This window comes from Rana temporaria, chromosome 4 (genome assembly GCF_905171775.1).
Source record: "Rana temporaria chromosome 4, aRanTem1.1, whole genome shotgun sequence".
Lineage (NCBI taxonomy): Eukaryota > Metazoa > Chordata > Amphibia > Anura > Ranidae > Rana > Rana temporaria.
This window is the reverse complement of record NC_053492.1, coordinates 200,826,088-200,845,077: the sequence shown is the minus strand read 5'-3', so window position 1 is coordinate 200,845,077 and position 18,990 is coordinate 200,826,088. Positions and strand designations below refer to the sequence as shown.

The 18,990-nt window shown below is 44.6% G+C and overlaps 1 protein-coding gene across 1 annotated transcript in view; it reads left to right on the top strand.

Moving 5' to 3' along the window:
- Nucleotides 1-17,533, top strand: part of LOC120936905 (alkaline phosphatase, tissue-nonspecific isozyme-like) — a 64,852-nt gene extending 47,319 nt beyond the window's left edge. The window contains exons 8-10 of the mRNA XM_040349686.1: nucleotides 4,319-4,510; nucleotides 9,163-9,279; nucleotides 17,136-17,533. Coding sequence (XP_040205620.1) covers nucleotides 4,319-4,510; nucleotides 9,163-9,279; nucleotides 17,136-17,344 — 518 coding nt within the window. The 3' untranslated portion in view covers nucleotides 17,345-17,533. The remainder of the gene's footprint in view (nucleotides 1-4,318; nucleotides 4,511-9,162; nucleotides 9,280-17,135) is intronic.
- The last annotated feature ends 1,457 nt before the right edge of the window (nucleotides 17,534-18,990 follow it).

Genomic DNA, 18,990 nt, shown 5'->3' with positions numbered 1-18,990 from the left:
GACAATGGCTGTATATGGGGGGGGGAGACAATGGCTGTATATGGGGGGGGAGACAATGGCTGTATATGGGGGGGGGAGACAATGGCTGTATATGGGGGGAGACAATGGCTGGATAATGGGGGGAGACAGTGGCTGGATAATGGGGGGGAGACAGTGGCTGGATAATGGGGGGGAGACAGTGGCTGGATAATGGGGGGGAGACAGTGGCTGGATAATGGGGGGGAGACAGTGGCTGGATAATGGGGGGAGACAATGGCTGGATAATGGGGGGAGACATTGCTGCATGGGGGGAGACAGTGGCTGGATAATGGGGGGAGACAATGGTTGCATATGGGGGGAGACAATGGCTGGATATGGGGGACATGGCTGCATATGGGGGGAGACAGTGGCTGGATAATGGGGGGAGACAATGGTTGCATATGGGGGGAGACAATGGCTGTATATGGGGGGGGGGGAGACAATGGCTGTATATGGGGGGAGACAATGGCTGGATATGGGGGGAGACAATGGCTGGATATGGGGGGAGACAATGGCTGGATAATGGGGGGAGACAGTGGCTGGATAATGGGGGGAGACAGTGGCTGGATAATGGGGGGAGACAATGGCTGGATAATGGGGGGAGACATTGCTGCATGGGGGGAGACAGTGGCTGGATAATGGGGGGAGACAATGGTTGCATATGGGGGGAGACAATGGCTGGATATGGGGGACATGGCTGCATATGGGGGGAGACAGTGGCTGGATAATGGGGGGAGACAATGGCTGCATCTGTGGGGAGACAATGGCTGCATCTGTGGGGGGACATGGCTGCATATGGAGACACATTTAAAAAAAAAGTATTGGTATTCGGTATCGGCGACTACTAAAAAAAAAGTATCGGTACTCGTACTCGGTCCTAAAAAAGTGGTATCGGGACAACCCTACCTTAGACCATTCAGAGCAAGAATCATTAACCACTATTCTCTGAATTCTGTCTTTTAGCCAGTTTTCTATCCATTATTCCATCCACGTCCACCCCTCTGTCCAAGGTTTTACTTGCCTCTTCATAAAAAGAAATCGGGTTTGTCTGACAACTTCTGTCTTTCATGAATCCATGCTGTCTGTTGCTTAAATTTTTTTTCAGCAAGAACTCGTCTGGTCTTTTTTTATTTATTTTCTCCAGTATCTTCCCAACTATAGAAGTTAAACTAACCGGTCTATAGTTGCTTGGTAAAGACTCTGTTCCCTTTTTAAATATAGGCACCACATTGGCCCTGCGCCCATCCAATGGTACTATTACTGTCATTAATGAGTCCCTACTTTGAAATTACAGAGCTTAATTCTTTTAGGATCCGTGTCTGTATGCCATCTGGTCCAGGTGTTTTATCCACCTTTATTGTGTCTAAATATTTCTGGACTATATCACTTTTGAGCCATTGTGGATCATTTTTGAGGCTGTGTCACTACCACCCTCATTATGGACATGAGCTCCCCCATGCTCCTTTGTATTGTAGCGCTACCCCCTCAGGAGCTGCTGGTTGTTGTTGGGATCAGCATATTAAATTACCTCTCAGTGTTGTCTAGGGGTGTAATTGATGAGTAGAGTAGTAAGCGAAGTAGTGAGCGAATGTCCAGTCAATGAATAAAGGTTTTCAAATGCTTTATTTCCAGGCCCAACATGGCCAACATCAACATGAGGTATAGCAAAAAGGTTGATGAAGTAGAAGAGAACTTTGCAGTATCACGCCTGAATAAGAACCGAGCAATCCTGCTCTCAACAGCTGAGTAGTAGAAGTTACAGTTCGTACCAGTAGATTAAGTAGGGGTCACCGGGTGACAGTTGAAGTGTACCTGTCAATGTCCCGATCACCAGATCCCCGATGGTTCGTTCAAGCTCTGTTGGACAACCTGCCTCCGAGTTCTCGAACGGCATCCAGCCTGGGATCTCCTCAGAAGAGCTGGGAACCCAGTAAGTCACTGGGGTCATGGTCAGGAACATGGAGCTCCGCGTAGCGTGTGACCCCGGCCTGGTAGGCCATCGCCGGGGGCCGTTGGATGCCCACACCCTGAAGATGGGTGCCGCACCTGGAACCTGCGAAGAACCACACAAAAGGGCATCTGCCCCAGATATACTCTCCCCCAGCATGCCCCGCAAGGGAAAACTCCTCCAATTGGCTGCTGGGGAAAAGCGGCTCTGCCAGAACCCCTCTAGCGCCACCTGTTGCCCAGGGATGGGATTGCATCACTGGAGCGCAGACTGACCTACAGGACAGTTCAGGAATGACCGCAGTCCAAATTTAGCAAATTGTGAATGGGAGCAAAATAACTCTCCCATTCCCCACTAACTTTAGCGTAGTGCCCATACTGAAAGTAAGGGTGCGCTACAGTATACACAGAGCTGAAAAATGTATTTAATAAATTGGTCTTCTTTGTCCCCAGTCACCCACTCTAGAATATTTTGTAAAGGGCCTACATGCTCAGACTTTACCTTTTTACTATTGTATTTGAAGAATTTTCTGGGGGTTTGTCATACTATCTTTTGCAATCTAATAAAGAAAAAACTGCGCTAATATAAAAATAAGTGCCAAGCTGCTACATACAAACAAACAAAGCCAGCAAGATAATAAACAAAAATGTAGCGCTAACAAACTCAAAATTATATAGTACCGAGTGAGGTGACAACTCTCATAGTGTAAGAGCATAAATATAAACAATTGGCTTGGATGAAAGTGACTAAAACAATGCTCAATGTAAAACAAAAAATATAAAAAGTATTAAAGTCTATATTTTAAAGATGAGTGAACATCAGATGGAGTGATTGATGCAGGAAAACAGGTGAGCTGCAATCCAGTGATTAAGATGCAACAGGTGTACAAGTTGTCTGTAGAACCCCGTGAAGATCACAATCACATCAAAGTATGAAATGGGTAAAACACGCTTACCAGATGGTGTTGGTCCAAGCTCTGGACTGACCGATGTGTCTGACCCCAAGGGTGTGCCAGTCTCAGTTGGTGGTTGGTGACCAAAAATCTGCAGAATGGGAGATCCTCCTTACCAGTTTCCTGGAAGGTGGTAACGGATGCCAGCCTTTCAGGTTGGGGGGGGAAGTGTTCCGAAACCGGAAAGTCCTTGGCCTTCAAGATCCTAGAGATTCGGGCGGCTTGCCTGGCTCTGAGGGCCTGGCCATTTAAGTTGCAGGTTTGTACTATCAAGATTCAATCTAGTGTTCCATCCTAAATTTAACGGTTTGGCTGTTGGAAACCACATTCTAAAGAATTGGGGGCTTTAAGGGTCGGTGGTATCTATCCTGGTTAATGCAAGGAAACCGGCTTCCAGGCTCTTATTATAGAGTCTGGAAAGCATATGTATGTTGGTGTGAATCTAATGCCGCGTACACACCATCACTTTATGTGATGAAAAAAAACGACACTTTCTGTGAAGTAAAAAACGACGTTTTTGAAACTTCAATTTTCAAAGACGAAGTTGCCTACACACCATCGTTTTCTCACAATGATCTTGCAAAGTGAGGTTACGTTCCACCACGTTTTACCATTGAAGCTTGCTTCTGGGCATGCGTGGATGAAAAAACGTCTTGGAAAACGACGTTTTTTGCTACACACGGTCAATTTCTGTGAAGTAAAAAGTGCACTTTTGAAAAACGACACATAAAATTGAAGCATGCTTCAATTTTTTTTGGTCGTTTTTTACAAGACATAAAACGACGTTTTCCCACACACAGTCAATTAAAGTGACGTTTTTAAAAACGTCATTTTTTTTCATCACATAAAGTGATGGTGTGTACGGGGCATAAGGGTTGGCATCCTCAGAAATATGTCATAGGTAGAATGACCTTTCTGCCATTGGGGGTAGAAATTAAGCTGGCCTTGAGTACTATCAAGGGTCAGGTCTCAGCCTGATCAGTATTGCTTCAATGGCCACCTGCTGTGCATTCTTTGGTCTGGGCCTTTTATGCAAGGAGTAGCCCAAATTAATCGGCCAGTTAGATCACCCTTGTGCCCTTGGGACTTGAATTTTGTTTTGTTGGTATTGCAAAAACAGCCTTTTGAGCCTTTGCACCATATTCCCTTAGTCCCTTTGACCTGAAGTTGGCCTATAACCCACATAGTTATTACTATGCAGCTCTGTGTCCCGTGATGTACTAGAAGAAAAGGATTTTACAGGTAAGCTGTTATATATTTTTATATTTGTAATAGATGACATTGGGACTTATATAGTTGTCACCTGTTAAGTTATTTTGGTTCTGGTGTACAAAATACTACATAATGGTATTCCATGATAGAATCTTTGCTACAGCTTAATGTTTTTGCATTTATTGTACGTGGCAGAATCGACCATGGCCATCATGATGGCAATGCTAGGAATTCCTTGACTGAGGCTGTTGAGTTTGACAAAGCCATTCGCACAGCTGGGCAGATGACTTCAGAATCTGACACACTGACTGTTGTGACTGCTGACCATTCTCATGTCTTCACCTTTGGAGGGTACCCAGATCGTGGTAACAGTATTTTTGGTAAGGCATTTTATTAAAGTGAATCTTGCACTAAAATGCAAGGTCTGCATATGTGGCTACCACCACCTGTTGACAAAACATTGCATTACTGAAATTAAAATGGGAAAAACCCTTTTAACCACTTCATTACTGGGCACTTAAAGGGTCACTAAAGGAAAAAGTTTTTTTAGCTGAAATGACTGTTTACAGGGCATAGAGACATAATAGTTAACTGATTCCTTTTAAAAATGATTAAAAATAGATAAAAAAACAATCATATAATGTGCCTGCAGTGTAGTTTCGTTTTTGCTGTTGTTTCCTGGTTCTCTGATGTACAGAGAGCCACTAGAGGGCAGTCAGCCAATAGAGAGCAGTGATACTTTGTCTAAAACTCCTCAGCACCAATCCAGTTTTGTTTTACACACAGTAATCACACCTCTTTGATTAGTGACCACCGTGAGAAATCTCCCAGTACTGTGGTTATCAGGAAACAGGCAACCAGGATGTGTCCAGAACAGAGAGGAATTACAGCAACATCAAAGCAAAAACGAACAATGAGGACATGAAACCAGGACTGCAGTAAGGTAAAGGAAGCTATTTAGCTAAAAAAAAAAATTCCTTTAGTGACCCTTTAAACCCCCTTTGTGTCCAGACCAATTTTCGGCTATCAGCGCTGACGCATTTTGAATGACAATTGCGCGGTCATACAACACTGTACCCAAATTATATTTTTATCATTTTTTCCCCCACAAATAGAGCTTTCTTTTGGTGGTATTTAATCATCTCTGCGATTTTTATTTTTTGCGCTATAAACAAAAAGACAGAAAATTTGGGGGAAAAAACACTATTTTTAACTTTTTGTTTATAATATCCCAATTTTTTTGGTAAAAAAAATTTTTTCCTCGGTTTAGGCCGATACATATTCTTCTACATATTTTTGTTAAAAAAAAAAAATCGCAATAAGCATATTTGATCGGTTTGCGCAAAACTTATAGCACCTACAAAATTGGGGATAGATTTTATGATTTATTTTATTTTTTTACTAGTAATGGTGGCGATCTGCTGCTTTTTTTTTCCAGGCCTGCGATATTGCGACGGACATATCGGACACATTTGACACAAATTTGGGACCATTCGAATTTGTACAGCAATCGGTGCTATAAAAATGCACTAATTACTGTATAAATGTGACTGGCAGGGAAGGGGTTAACCACTAGGGGGTGAGGAAGGGGTTAAATGTATTACCTGGGTGTGTTCTAACTGTGTGGGGGGAGGGGACTGACTGGGGGAGGCGACTGATGCTGTGTCCCTCTGTACAAGAGACATAGATCGGTCTCCTCTCTCCCTGACAGGACGTGGAGCTCTGTGTTTACACACAGAGCTCCAAATCCCTGCTGTCACCGACGATCGCGTGTACCCGCGCCGGCACAGTGTTTACTCGCTGCGCGCCCCCCAGTGGCGCGCGTGGGTAATGCAGAGAAAAAGACGTCCACTCGGCACTTGAGAGCCGCGCTGTAGACGTCTTTTGTCTATAGCGCGGATCTCAAGTGGTTAAAGAGGGATTAAAAATACTCGCCTAGTTACTGGCAGGACTGGACCACACATGGGGATCTTGGGAAAGTTCAGGACCCATATCTTGCAATAGGATGCTACAGCACTGTAAAGAAGCATGTTCTCACCTGATTTGGGATCCCCAACTTTTTCAGGATCCCCCCAAGAAAACCCACTGGCATCACCTAGATTAGATGAGCCCCCTGGAAGCCTGAGGGCAAGGTAAGTATTTTTTACTCTCAACTTTTTTTTTTTATTATTACAATGCAGCCGTTTGAGAGCAGGTGGTGGAAAGCAGCCACCAAAAATGGACTTGCATCTTGGTGCCATTTGTAATTCTGCATCATTTCCTTTGTTGATATGTTTATGCTTTCTGTTTACAGTGTTATTTATAAGAGATGCTTGATTTTGGTGTTGGTGTATTTTTATGTTATTATATATGTGATGTTGATGGACAAAGGTGCCTGAAGAAAATCCAGAGTTCTTTCTTGGGTTTGGTACCTGTGGTCAGGTCACAAATTTAGCTGTGCTACATCATGTATATGGAAAGAATTGCAGTCAGGTCACCATTTTGGCTCTGCTTGACCATGGGTATTAAAAATAATGCAGTCAGGCAAGGGCAGACTCCCATTGGAGAGAGCAAATGTAGTTTTGCCATAGACGTATACTTCTGTACAATAAAAAAAGGAACTGGCTAAGATTTAAACCACAAGAGTCCCTTGTGATTATCGCTAGTGGCTGCTCTAGCCGCTAGAAGTATTCACTGTCTTCTCCCGGTGAGGACAGCGTCCCCCATCTCCCCTGTCAGCACTAACTGTGTTGATGGCAGAAGCATACACATTTCACACTATGGCCTCCTTTTTGGTTTGGTAGAGAGTTGCTAAAGCATCCACAAAATAAAAATGTTGCCAACTGGATCGACATTGGGAGCCTGCTAGTCACATAAACAATAAACGCAGCCATAAAAGTGTGCGAATCAGAAAGCAGGACAGGTTCATACAGTGTTTAATTACTGACTTTTGCGGAGCATAGATTCCTCCAGGACATTGTAATAACATTCAAAAAATCCAAAGAAAAGACAAACTGCCAGAGTAGTAACTATTCAATAACCATTTTCACAATCCTAATCTAGCTTCTGTAACGTCTTTACTTTTTTTTTCAGGAAGATTATCTGATTACTGCAGGACCTCTCCCTCTCCCACTACAATAGCAGAGTCCATATATATTAGAGAGAGAGATATGTATGCATTTTTACTATTGTGAGAACACAAATTAATAATCCGTTTATTATTCAATGTAATAACCTTGTTAGGAGGCAGCAGGTGCTCGTGACATGATTACATGACCAGAGGGCCTTAAAGAGCTTCCCCTTTTCTGTGATAATCTGTCCTGGGCCATGATTTGTTGCAGGAGGCTCATAGTACTGGATGTCAGAGTTGCAAGTACTGACCTGCTATACCAAGTGTTGGTGTTACTGGATGTGACTGCTTTCCATGAGGGTGGCGTCTAAAAGGGACAATTGGTACTCAACCAAAGATCCCCTCAGGAGTTTTGGGCTTTGCTCCAAGCTATCCCATAGTCACCCAATAGGTACTCAGACGCGGAGGTGGATAGGGGACCGAATATTACAGGACTGACTGGTAGTAAACTGTAGCAGGACTACTTGTAGCTAACCATAGCTTGATTAGCTAATAGTGGACCATAGCAGGACTACTGCCAGCAGACTGTAGCAGGGCTAGCTGGTGGTGACTGTAGCAAACGGAGTGACTGTAGTAGGAAGAATGTGGCAGACTGACTGCTAGGGACTGTAGCTAGCGGAGTGTGACAAACTGACTGGTAGTAACTGCATTTTGATAGACTGACCAGTAATGACTGAAGCTGGTAGTAACTGACAAAACTACTGGTAGATTACCGACCATAGCTGCATTGGCTAGTAGTGAACTGTAGTAGGCTGGTTGGTAGGGACTGAAGCAGACCGGCTGATAGTGACTGTAGAAGGCACCCTGGTGGCAGACTGGCTGCTGGTGTCTGTAACAAGCAGACTGACTGTAGCATACAGACTGCTGCACTCTGACTAGTGCTGACTGTGGTGCGCAGATTGGTAGAGAACTGTTGCAGACTTACTGATGGGGACTATAGCAGTTGGACTCTGCTTGTCAGTGCACAACAGTCTGCTAGCAGTGACTGTAGCAGACAGACTTGTAGCAGACTGACTGGTAGTGAGTGTAGTAGATAGACTGCAGTGGACTGGCTTGTTTGTGAAAGGTAGCAGGCAAACTGGTGGCACACTGTAACAGGTGGACTTGAAAGCATAATGTGGCAGAATGAATAGTGGTGAACATGGCGGGACTACTGTTGGCTTACTGTAGCTAGATTGGCTAGTAGTGGACCACAGCAGGTATATGGCAGCAGACTGTAACAGACTGCCTGGTAGTGACTATAGCATGCATGTTGCTAAAAAGACTAGCGGATTAACTGGTAGATACTGTAGCAGGCAGACTGTAGCATGCTGACTGGTAGGTACTGTAGCATGCAGACTCTGGCACACTGACTGGTAGGTACTGTAGCAGGCACTGTAGTAGGCAGACTCTAGCACACTGACTGGTAGGTACTGTAGTAGGCAGACTATAGTGCACTGACTGGTAGGTACTGTTGCAAAGCAGACTGCAGTGGGCTGGTTTATTGACTGTAGAATGCTGACTGACTGGTAGTGTAAACCCTTTGATGATTTTAACATAATTGTGAAGATCTTCTCTACCGATTTTTATACTTTCATTTGATTTCATTTATACTTTCATTTGATTTTTATCATGCTTCTTAAACCTAGTTCTTCCTATAAACAACATATGTTTCATGCACTTTGTCATAGATTCTATATAAAGCTTTTCGCTGTTAACTGATATTTCTTTTAGGTTGTTGTTTTGCAATGCAGGAACTGATGGGTCCCTATAAGACAATTTTCTCTTAACAATTTCTGCCCTTATTTTTGTATTTTTTAGAGAAATTTTAGTATACTCTATTCAGCAGTAATCATTTCTAAATGGCCAGTTTTAAATCATTATTTATTAAATAACATGGCTACCAAGTATCATTGAAGCTTTAGTTTACTTTGTATTTGATAGGCTTGGCACCAAACGAAGCCATTGACCTCAAACCATTTACCACCTTGCTGTATGGGAATGGTCCTGGATTCAAGCTCGCTAATGGACAACGAGAAGACATCACTGGCATTGATACTGGTATGAATCCCCTTACTGCTTATGATGAAAGGCCTTATTTTTCTGCTGTTATCACAATTTTATAACTAATATATTTCCATTCAACAAAACAATGCTTTTATTATTTTTCGATAATTTGTTACTAATGCTGACAAGACTTGGTTAGCAGGTTGGTGCACGGTGACCTTTGAATAATAAAAAAAAAAATGTTCATAATAGGGTAAAGTTAATTGTAATGCCGTGTACACACGGTCGTTTTTCGGCATGGAAAAAAATACATTTTTAAAAACGTCATTTAAAATGATCGTGTGTGGGCTTCACATCGTTTTTCGGCTTCTGAAAAACGAAAAAAAAAAAATTCGAACATGCTGCATTTTTTTATGTGTTTTTTTTTTTTTTTTTTCCGTGTTAAAAATGATCGTGTGTGGGCTAAAACGACGTTTTAAACCCGCACATGCCCAGAAGCAAGTTAGGAGACGGGAGCGCTTGTTCAGGTAAAACTACCATTCATAATGGAGTAAGCACATTCTTCACGCTGTAAGAGACAAAGCGCAAAACGTCTTTTACTAACAAGGAATCGGCTAAAAGCAGCCCAAATAAATAAAACTGCTGTTGTATGTCACCGCGCTTTGTTCATCATTTTTCAAAAACGATGGTGTGTGGGCAACGTTGTTTTTTTATGATGAAGTTGGAAAAACTTTGTTTTTTTCAGTGCCGAAAAACGACCGCGTGTACGCAGCATAAGATGTAAAAATGGCAACATATTCTTTAATAGTGTCTCAATATAGACTACAAATCATAGTAAAAGCCGCAGATAATGATGGTAGCATTAACTTACTCTAACCTGAATTCCAGGCAAGCAGCTAACTAAACAGTTGAAATACACTTACAGGCTATGTTTCGGGGCATTTGTGGGGCTTCCTTATTTGCTTGAATGGGTCGTGTTGGTGATGGTATAGCCTGGGAAATGTGACAGGATAATTTTTTTGCCATGGGTGCAAAGCAAAGTATAATGACTGTGGTATGTGAACACCCCCGTCTGCTGGCTATGGAGCTTAAAGTGGAATTTTAGTAAGACAATTAAGTCTTGTTAGATCACTTCAGGCTGGCCCCTTTTGCAGGTATAGCTATTTAAAATATTAAAAATAAGTGCCTATTCTTTATAAAGTCCAGTAGTACACTGGTTCACCCTGCTCTGCACATGCTCAGTTTCTCTTTATTTTTTAGCACTGTGCCAAAAACGCAGAGGCCAATCTGCAGGGTTACTGGCTGCAGTTGTCTAAGCTGAGAGTGTCTGTTACACTCTTTCATGTTGCCCAAAGCCAGCACTAACAACCCCCCCCCCCCCCCCCAAACACACACAGATGGAAGAGAAGAGGTCTCAATCTGCTTCCCTTCCTCTTAAACCCTACCCCTCTGTGTCTGCCCATACTTCAATCCCCAGAGCCGACTGCCAAGGGGGGAGTGAGCTCACTGGCCATCTCTGTCTGACTGAAGTCTCCGCTCTTCACTCGCTTGTCTCTGAGTGAGTACACTCGCCCTTCACTCTCTTGACTCTGCGTAAGGTAAATCAGGGTTCTCAGAGCACTCCTTGCATCAGAGTTCCCCTTTACACCAGAGGCCACAGTGTTCCCCCCCCCCCCTTGCATCAGAGTTCTCTCCATACATCAGAGTTCTTGGTCTTCCCGCTTAAATCGGGGTTCCCAGAGCATCCCTTATTTCTTTTTTCAGAGTCCCCAGAATTCTCCTTTACATCAGAGTCCCCCCCCCCCCTTTAAAGTGAAAGGGGGAGCTATGGACTCTGATTTAAAGGGGGACTCTTGTTGCTAACTTTATATGATGAGAAATGTTATTTAAAAGCAAAATTTATGCATAGGTTTTTTACTATAAAAACAATTTGTGCGCCGCTAAAGTGTTCAGGTTTGTCTTGAAGAAAAGGTGGCAACCCTAGGTGGGGTTCTGTACTGAGGGGCTAGGTTGGAAGAGTGGTCTGTACTGAAGGGTTGCGGTGAAAGCGAGTGTCTTGGAGGGGTCAGTATTGTAGGGTTAGGCTCGCTGGGGATGTCTGGATGAGTGAATACTTGAGGGGTCTGTACTGAATGGGACTATACAGCGGGAAATGAGTCCTTACTGAGGTGGAGGGCTGAGAGAGGGTATTCAGGGCTGTGTGGAACATATGTACTGGGGATGTTGGTTGAGATCTCAATTGTGAGAGATATTGGCTGTTTTTTTTATTTTTTTTTATTTTTTTTGGATTGTATTCTGTGCAATGGCCTAGAAGTTGCACACCCCTGAGCCCTGCTCTCTGTGGATTATTTGGTGATGCATGCCTAATCTCACCAACGCTTGTGAGTAAGCTTGCTGCTGTTTTTATCCAATAAATGTTACACTACTTATTATACTTAGAGTGGCGCCATTGGGTTTTCCTCTTCTGCCTTCAGATTCGCTTTCAATCTTTACTAGGCTGCCTGCAAGTGTTTTATTACGAACTCAAAGGACTATATCAACAGTCTAAAGTTTTAATTAGCTCTCATGAACTCGCCTGTTTTTTTATTTGTTTTAGCTGAATTTCTATTGCTGCTGGTGCTAGCGCTTACTCTCTCTTATGTGTATGAAAAGGTACGGCCCCTTTATTAAATTAACAAATTTAACCCTTCTAAAACCAAAAACAAAAGGCATAGTATTTTTAGGGTTGCCGACCTTGGAGGCACTATCATCAAAATCTTTAACTTGTATCCGCTTAAAACGCTCTTATGGTCCCTGCCGCATTGCACCGAGTCCGGGACGAACACTTTCAGCAGATACACCATTCCATAACCAGTTACTCCACATAACTGGCATTCACCGGGGACCCATATCCTCGATGTGTCCCCATCATCAATTTCCACTATTTACCAACGCCTCCAAAGACCCAACCGCCACAGTGCAAATTGTGAAGTCTCACACATTTGTTCCCCCGCCAAAAAAGCACTGCTTGCTGTATTCAATCTTGCAGGACCAGAATCCACAGATCCGTGCCCATCGCATTTAGATGGACACCATCCTTGCGTAGATACCTCCATGTCTCAACCTCCTAGCTCCCGATGTCTAAATACAAAACCCCCATTTCTTGCCACAAACCTCCCAACCTCTTTTGTTCGCCTTTAATCTGGCCCTATTGAGTTTTGCCACCGACCTGGCAAGACGCCAGGTGGTACGAGCAACCATGTCCGACCACACCACCACCGTATGCGGAAATGCAGCTTGTAATCGCAACACTTTGAACTTAATGTCCCTTATCAGGTGTCTGCTGGACCGAACCCTGAGGTCATTACCAGCAGCGTGTAAGACTATCACATCAGGGGGCCTATCCCATCTAGCAGCCCTGTTAACCTCCGGGACCACCCTGCTCCAGAGAAGCCCAGGGACACCTATCCACCTGACACTGACCTCTGACCTGGGAAAGCCCAGCTGGCTGCCATTAGGCCATACGTCAGCCCTCCTAGCCCCCCAATGTACAAAAGAATGGCCAAGAATCCATACGAGGTAAGCATGATCTGAAAGAAAAAATTGAAACGTAGCACACGGAACAGTAAAACAACAACAATTGCCATTAATGTTGGGGAAAATTGCACACACCATAGAACAAAAAACGCCCCCCTCCTGACCACCTCTATTAAACCAAATGGGGGCGGACATAAAGTTTGAACCTGTCTGACTCCCACTGGCCAATGCGCTTGACCACCGCATTATCCAATCCCCACCTAGCAGCCTCAGTGGCTGCCCCTATACGGAAAGAATGTGATGACAATTGACTGGCCTCAATACTGGCCGCCAATGGGCAGCGTCGCAAGACCGATACAAATTGAAAAATGGACAGAGCTGCGCCATCTGCATGGACCAGAAAAGCGCCTGCAACAGCTGGACGAAGCCCTAGATACTTCCCCACCGCAGCCACAGGGCATATGGCCGAGCCCGTGATACTGAACAAATGAACGTGAGCCCCCTGTCCTGCCCGATCCGTCTTGGAACGATAAATAAAGTCTGACTGTCACGCCATCACAGAGGACGTCCGCCACGGACAATGCCCCATGGGCCGCCTTCGAAGGACAAATGGGCTGCTTGAAACAGCAACGTCTCAACATTGGATGAACAAACCATGGACGCCTGTAAAAACAACGTTTGCAATATCTCAAAATTTATAGGCCTGCGGCCGTCCTGCCACCTAGCACCCATCCGATGCACCTATACGATAAACCCGCAGAGTCTGCTTCACCAAAAAGTCTTTGGTATAGTCAGGCATGCCCCGCAATTTGAACCAAAAAGCCAGGCTGGCTAACTTGCGGCGCATAGCAGAAAGATACCCCCTCCGCAAAACCCAGAAGTAGATGACCAGCTGGCAAACATCCCCACTGTCGCCCTCCAACCTTATCCCCCAGCGTCAAGGCCCCCCATTTCCTCCAGACCTTAGAATAGAAAGACCATGTCGACTCGCTCAAGGAGTTCCGAATCAAACCGGCGGCGATTCCAATGCAACCCGCCACAGATGACGAGGACAAGGGGTTCCGTGCTGCCCGGAGCCAACTCCCGAAACCTGTCCACCTGAAAGTGGGAAAGGGCGTCTGCCACCGTATTCACCACCCCAGGAATATGCACAGCGTACAAGAAAACATTTTTCCTAATGCAACCCAAAACCAAATATTGCAACAACTGTATGACCGGGATGGATGACCCAGACAGTGAGTTGAGAACCTGCACTACCCCCAGACTGTCACAGTGCAGCCGTACCTTCTTGTTGCTAAATAGAGCACTCCACAGCTCCAAGGTGACCACAACCAAAAAGAGTTCCAGCAGCACCAAATTCTTCAAGAATCCCGCCTCTCCCCACTCGGTGGGCCAGCGCTCGGCACTCCACCCCCCCCCCATACCAAGAATGCACCATACCCTGTGGATCCGGCCGCATATGTAAAAAGCTCTAGGTCATAGTTGCTGACCACCCCTGCCCATACTGAAAGACGGTATGCACAAGGATATGCTAACAGGGGAGTGGTCGGAGATCGTAGACACTTCAATAGCGGAGTGAGTGAGCAAGTTAAAAAAATGATGGTTTATAAGGAAGTAATCTATCCTAGAGTGGGAATTATGAAGGCTCGAGAATTGTGTGAAATCTTTTTCCCGTGAGTGCATAATGCGCCAGGCGTCCAATAGTTGTCTCATGTAATCTCTTACGAGCGTACGTGAGATGTCTATGGGAGACACAGGACCTACCCAGGGAGGTGTCCAGGGAAGGTTCTAGAGGAACATTAAAATCCCCTGCCAGCAAAATGCACCCCTGTGCAAAATCACTCAACTTGGATAACGTGGAGGACAAAAAGCCCACCTGGCCATGATTCGGAGCATAAACATTTGCAAGCGTACATTTCAGTTTACCCAGACTGCCCTTCAAAAAGAGATATCTCCCATACGGATCCGCAAGGGACTCCTCCAAAACAAAGGATGACCCCGTCTGAGCCCAATAGCCACTCCCTTTGCCTTTGACACATCAGAGACTGTAAAACCATGACGGGTAGTGGTGTGCAAATAGCTTTACAGTGGATGTATGTGTCAAATGCGTCTCCTGCAGGAAGATAATATCTCCCCGCAGGCGTTTAAGTTCCCTGAAAAGCGAATGCCTCTCTTACCTGGAGCATGGAGCCCTCTCACATTAAGAGAAATCGGCTTTACCGTAGTCATGGTTCCCGCCGAAGGAGAGCATCTAGGAAACATTCCGCTGTGCTGGTGGAAGAGGAAGGGGTATCACGACAGAGTAGGGGGAGAGGAAGAGTTAGGAAAGAGAAAGACATAGAGAAAGAACATCATAATACAAAGAAGGCAAAAACGCCAATCTGCACGCAAAGCCTTGCAGTGCAATGCCCCGGGACTGACCGGCGCCCAGCCCCCCCCCCGCAGGCCGCCCCCGAAAGGGCAACCCCAACAGGGAGCCAAGCCCCCGACCACCCCGCGCAACGAAGCGGGGCCGCACCCCAAACCAGACCGCGCGCGTCCATGACAGGCAAACGTAGTCTGCAGGGTCCGGCACCGGCACAAATAACATGAATATTAGGTAACCAATCATAAGGATAATGAACATAGTAAACTCCATATAATAGTTGCTATATGGCCCATGGAGTATACCATCCCATCCACCCTCCAGCGTTTCCATAACATCCATACGAACCTATCTTGGGTTGATCGTGCGCAAACTCTAATAGTAAAGACTAAAGACTAAAAAAAAAAAGATAAACAAAAAGTGCGCCACCAGTCTCACAACCACCATGGGTCAAACTTTGTGGAAAAATAAGGCAGGGGGGATGTCAGTAGTTTCTGCAGGGGTATACTTGCGTGACCATGGCCAACAGATGCATGAGAGCCCTCATGCCGAACAGGGAATCAATCGATTCAGATATTTATTCTGTATAGAAGCCGGGGTGTTAGAACGCCGTTTGCCGGAGACTTTTTGCCACTGGGCTTCGGGTACAGTAGAAATGGCGGGGATCACGTCTTGCCAGCCAGGGAGTTCAGGGGGTTCTATGTTCAGGTCCATGCAGAAGACCTCCAGGTCCTCTGGAAAGCGAAGCACCGCTGTCTTCCCATCTCTGGAGGCAATCAGCGCGGCGGGGAATCCCCATCTATAGTTGATAGAGGCCTCAAGCAGCTTCTCCATCAGAGGCCTAAGGGCTCTCCTTCGCTCTAGGGTTTCTCTGGCCAGGTCCAGAAAGAACGATAGCGAGGCGCCATCAAAATCCAGCGTGGTGGCTTCTCTGGCCTTCCGCATGATGAGTTCTTTTTCCTCGTAATAGTGGACCCGGCAGATCACATCCCTCGGGACATCAGAAGATAAATTGCGGGGGCGGAGGGCGCGATGAACTTGGTCCAACTTCAGAGGATAGTCCGCTTCATTGCCCAGTAGTAGGTTAAAGACGCCACGGATGGAGGCCGCAAGGTCATCATCTCTTGTCGCTTCTGGTAACCCGCGTACGCAGATATTATTTCTCCGATTTGCGGTTCTCCTGATCCTCGATTTTGTACATAGCCATCCTGTGGGCAATAGCAAGCGCGCGTGTGGAGGCCTGTAAGTCCCTTATCACTGTGACGTGTCTGTCTAGGCGATGCTTTGACTTCTCCACGCGCTTTAAGACCTGGCCGAGATCAGCTCGAACCCCCGACAGCCCTTTTTGATGGCCTTTTCTAGACCCAATAGCATAGATGCTAGGTTGGTTTTAGTGGGGAGTCCGCTCACCAGCTCTGCGACCCCAGATCTCCTATCCGGGCTTCCTTCTCCCTCCGAGCCGCCCGAATACACAGGGTATCTGCGACTGGTCTCCGGCCTGTTACGAGAGGTGGAGCTATGTGTTGGACCATGAGGCGAGCGGCCTAGTCCATCCGCCTCAGCGAGGTCCTCAGGCTCCGCGGCGAGAAATCGCTTAATGGAGCCCGCCGAGGTGGTTTTTTTGGTCTGGCTCTTCCCCGACTTCCTGACCATGTTGGCCATGAGAGTAAAACGGCAGTAGGTTACCGTAAAAGCTAATAATTAAGGTGCCGAAGCTCACACGAGACGCGTCCTCAGTCTCATGTCCAAGCCACGCCCCCTGTATTTTATATTTATGTTGGCTCATAAAACACTATAGGGTCTTGTATATAATTCTTTGTATTTTATTTTTTTTGGAGGTGTTGCCTATAACAATCAACTAGTCCAATTGTTCACATGCAAGAAACCTGAATTGGTGCTATGTGAGTGGTTACTGCTTTCAGGTTATTTCATGCTTAAAATTTCTTTTGGTACACTTTAGCATTTATTAGATAGCATTAAAATATTTGTACATGATGTAACTCATTGTTGAATATATTTTTTTCAACAGAAGACTCCAATTACAGACAACAGGCGGCTGTCCCAGTCTCTTCAGAAACGCATGGAGGAGAGGATGTGGCCATCATGTCTAAAGGCCCCTTTTCTCATCTGTTCCATGGCATACATGAGCAGCACTACATTGCCCATGTGATGGCCTTTGCGGCCTGTCTGGAGCCCTATAGAAACTGTGAACAGTTAAAATCTGCCTCTTCCCCATAAGTAAACATGCTTCAGGTTAAAGGTTGGGAGCTGTTTTGGTATTGACAGCAGAAAGCAATAATTGGCAGTTTTCTCATTTTTTTCAAGCCCACCTTTTTTTTTCTTGAATTTCAGTCACGCATGTAACCATTGTTATGAGGATATTTATGAGGATATTTTTTGTATGTATGTATGTATGTATGTATGTATGTATGTATGTATGTATAAAAAAATGTAAACAATAAAATGCTTATTTCATTCCAAAGATAAGTGTTCATAATTCACAGTGCGTGGAATTGGGATATACTGCGCTACTAAACATGGGATGATGGATGATGCAAAGATATATATATATATATATATATATATATATATATATATATATATATATATATATATATATATATATATATATATATATATATATATATATATATATATATATATATATATATATATATATATATATATATATATATTACACACACACACACACATATACACACACACACATATACACACACACACATATACACACACATACACACAGCAGCTCATAATGTGAGACCACACATTCAAACAAATAGAAAAAGAGGAAGGGGAGGAGCTGCGCAAAAAAAAATGTGATAAGTGAACAATATTGACAAAACTGACAGATCTAAACACAGCAATCTGTATTAATCACAAATGAATAGTAAAAAATATTAAGTGCATAGACGGTTATGAAAATGAAGCCATAAAGGGATAAAAAAACATAAGTCCAATCGTTGCTGAATTAATGTGACAAACCAATGATGACTTGTACAGTGTGGAAACCAGTGAAGAAAAACTTAAGGGGAATAAGAAACCACAGGGTGTCAGCAATAACACGTGTGCAACCCCCCCCCCCCCCCTTAGGGTTATGTGCTTACCAGAGGTAAGCTGTACCAGGCCAAAGGTGTTAATCGTGATCCTGATGACAGCAATCTCCAATCACAGGGAACGAAGCTCAGATGTTATGGACTCAATAGCCACAATGGCCACGAACTCTGCATCAATGACCCAAAATGGAAAGACTCGCATGGTGTGTGTGTGTGTGTAGTTTTTATTCCACCCGCTGTAGTGAATGAAGTACTTCACCTGCTTGTCTTTAAATGCAACTTTCACACACTTTGCTTCATAGAGATGAGGCCCATGAAAATGCAACACACGTTCACCCTCCTGGAACTCCATGGGCCTCTTCTCTATGAAGCAAAGTGTGTGAAAGTTGCATTTAAAGACAAGCAGGTGAAGTACTTCATTCACTACAGCAGGTGGAATAAAAACTATACACACCATGTGAATCTCTTTCAATTTTGGGTCATTGATGCTGAGTTTCGTGGCCATTAAGTCCATAACATCTGAGCATTCCTTCTGATTGGAGATCGCTGTCATCAGGATCACGGTTAACACCTTTGGCCTGGTACAGCTTACCTCTGGTAAGCACATAACCCTATGGGGGTGGTGCACACGTGTTATTGCTGACACCCTGTGGTTTCTTATTTACGCATGTTTTTCTTCACTGGTTTCCACACTGTACAAGTCATCATTGGTTTGTCACATCGATTCATCAACGATTGGACTTTTTATGTTTTTTTTATGGCTTCATTTTCGGAACTGTCTATGCACTTCTTATTAATTTTTACTAT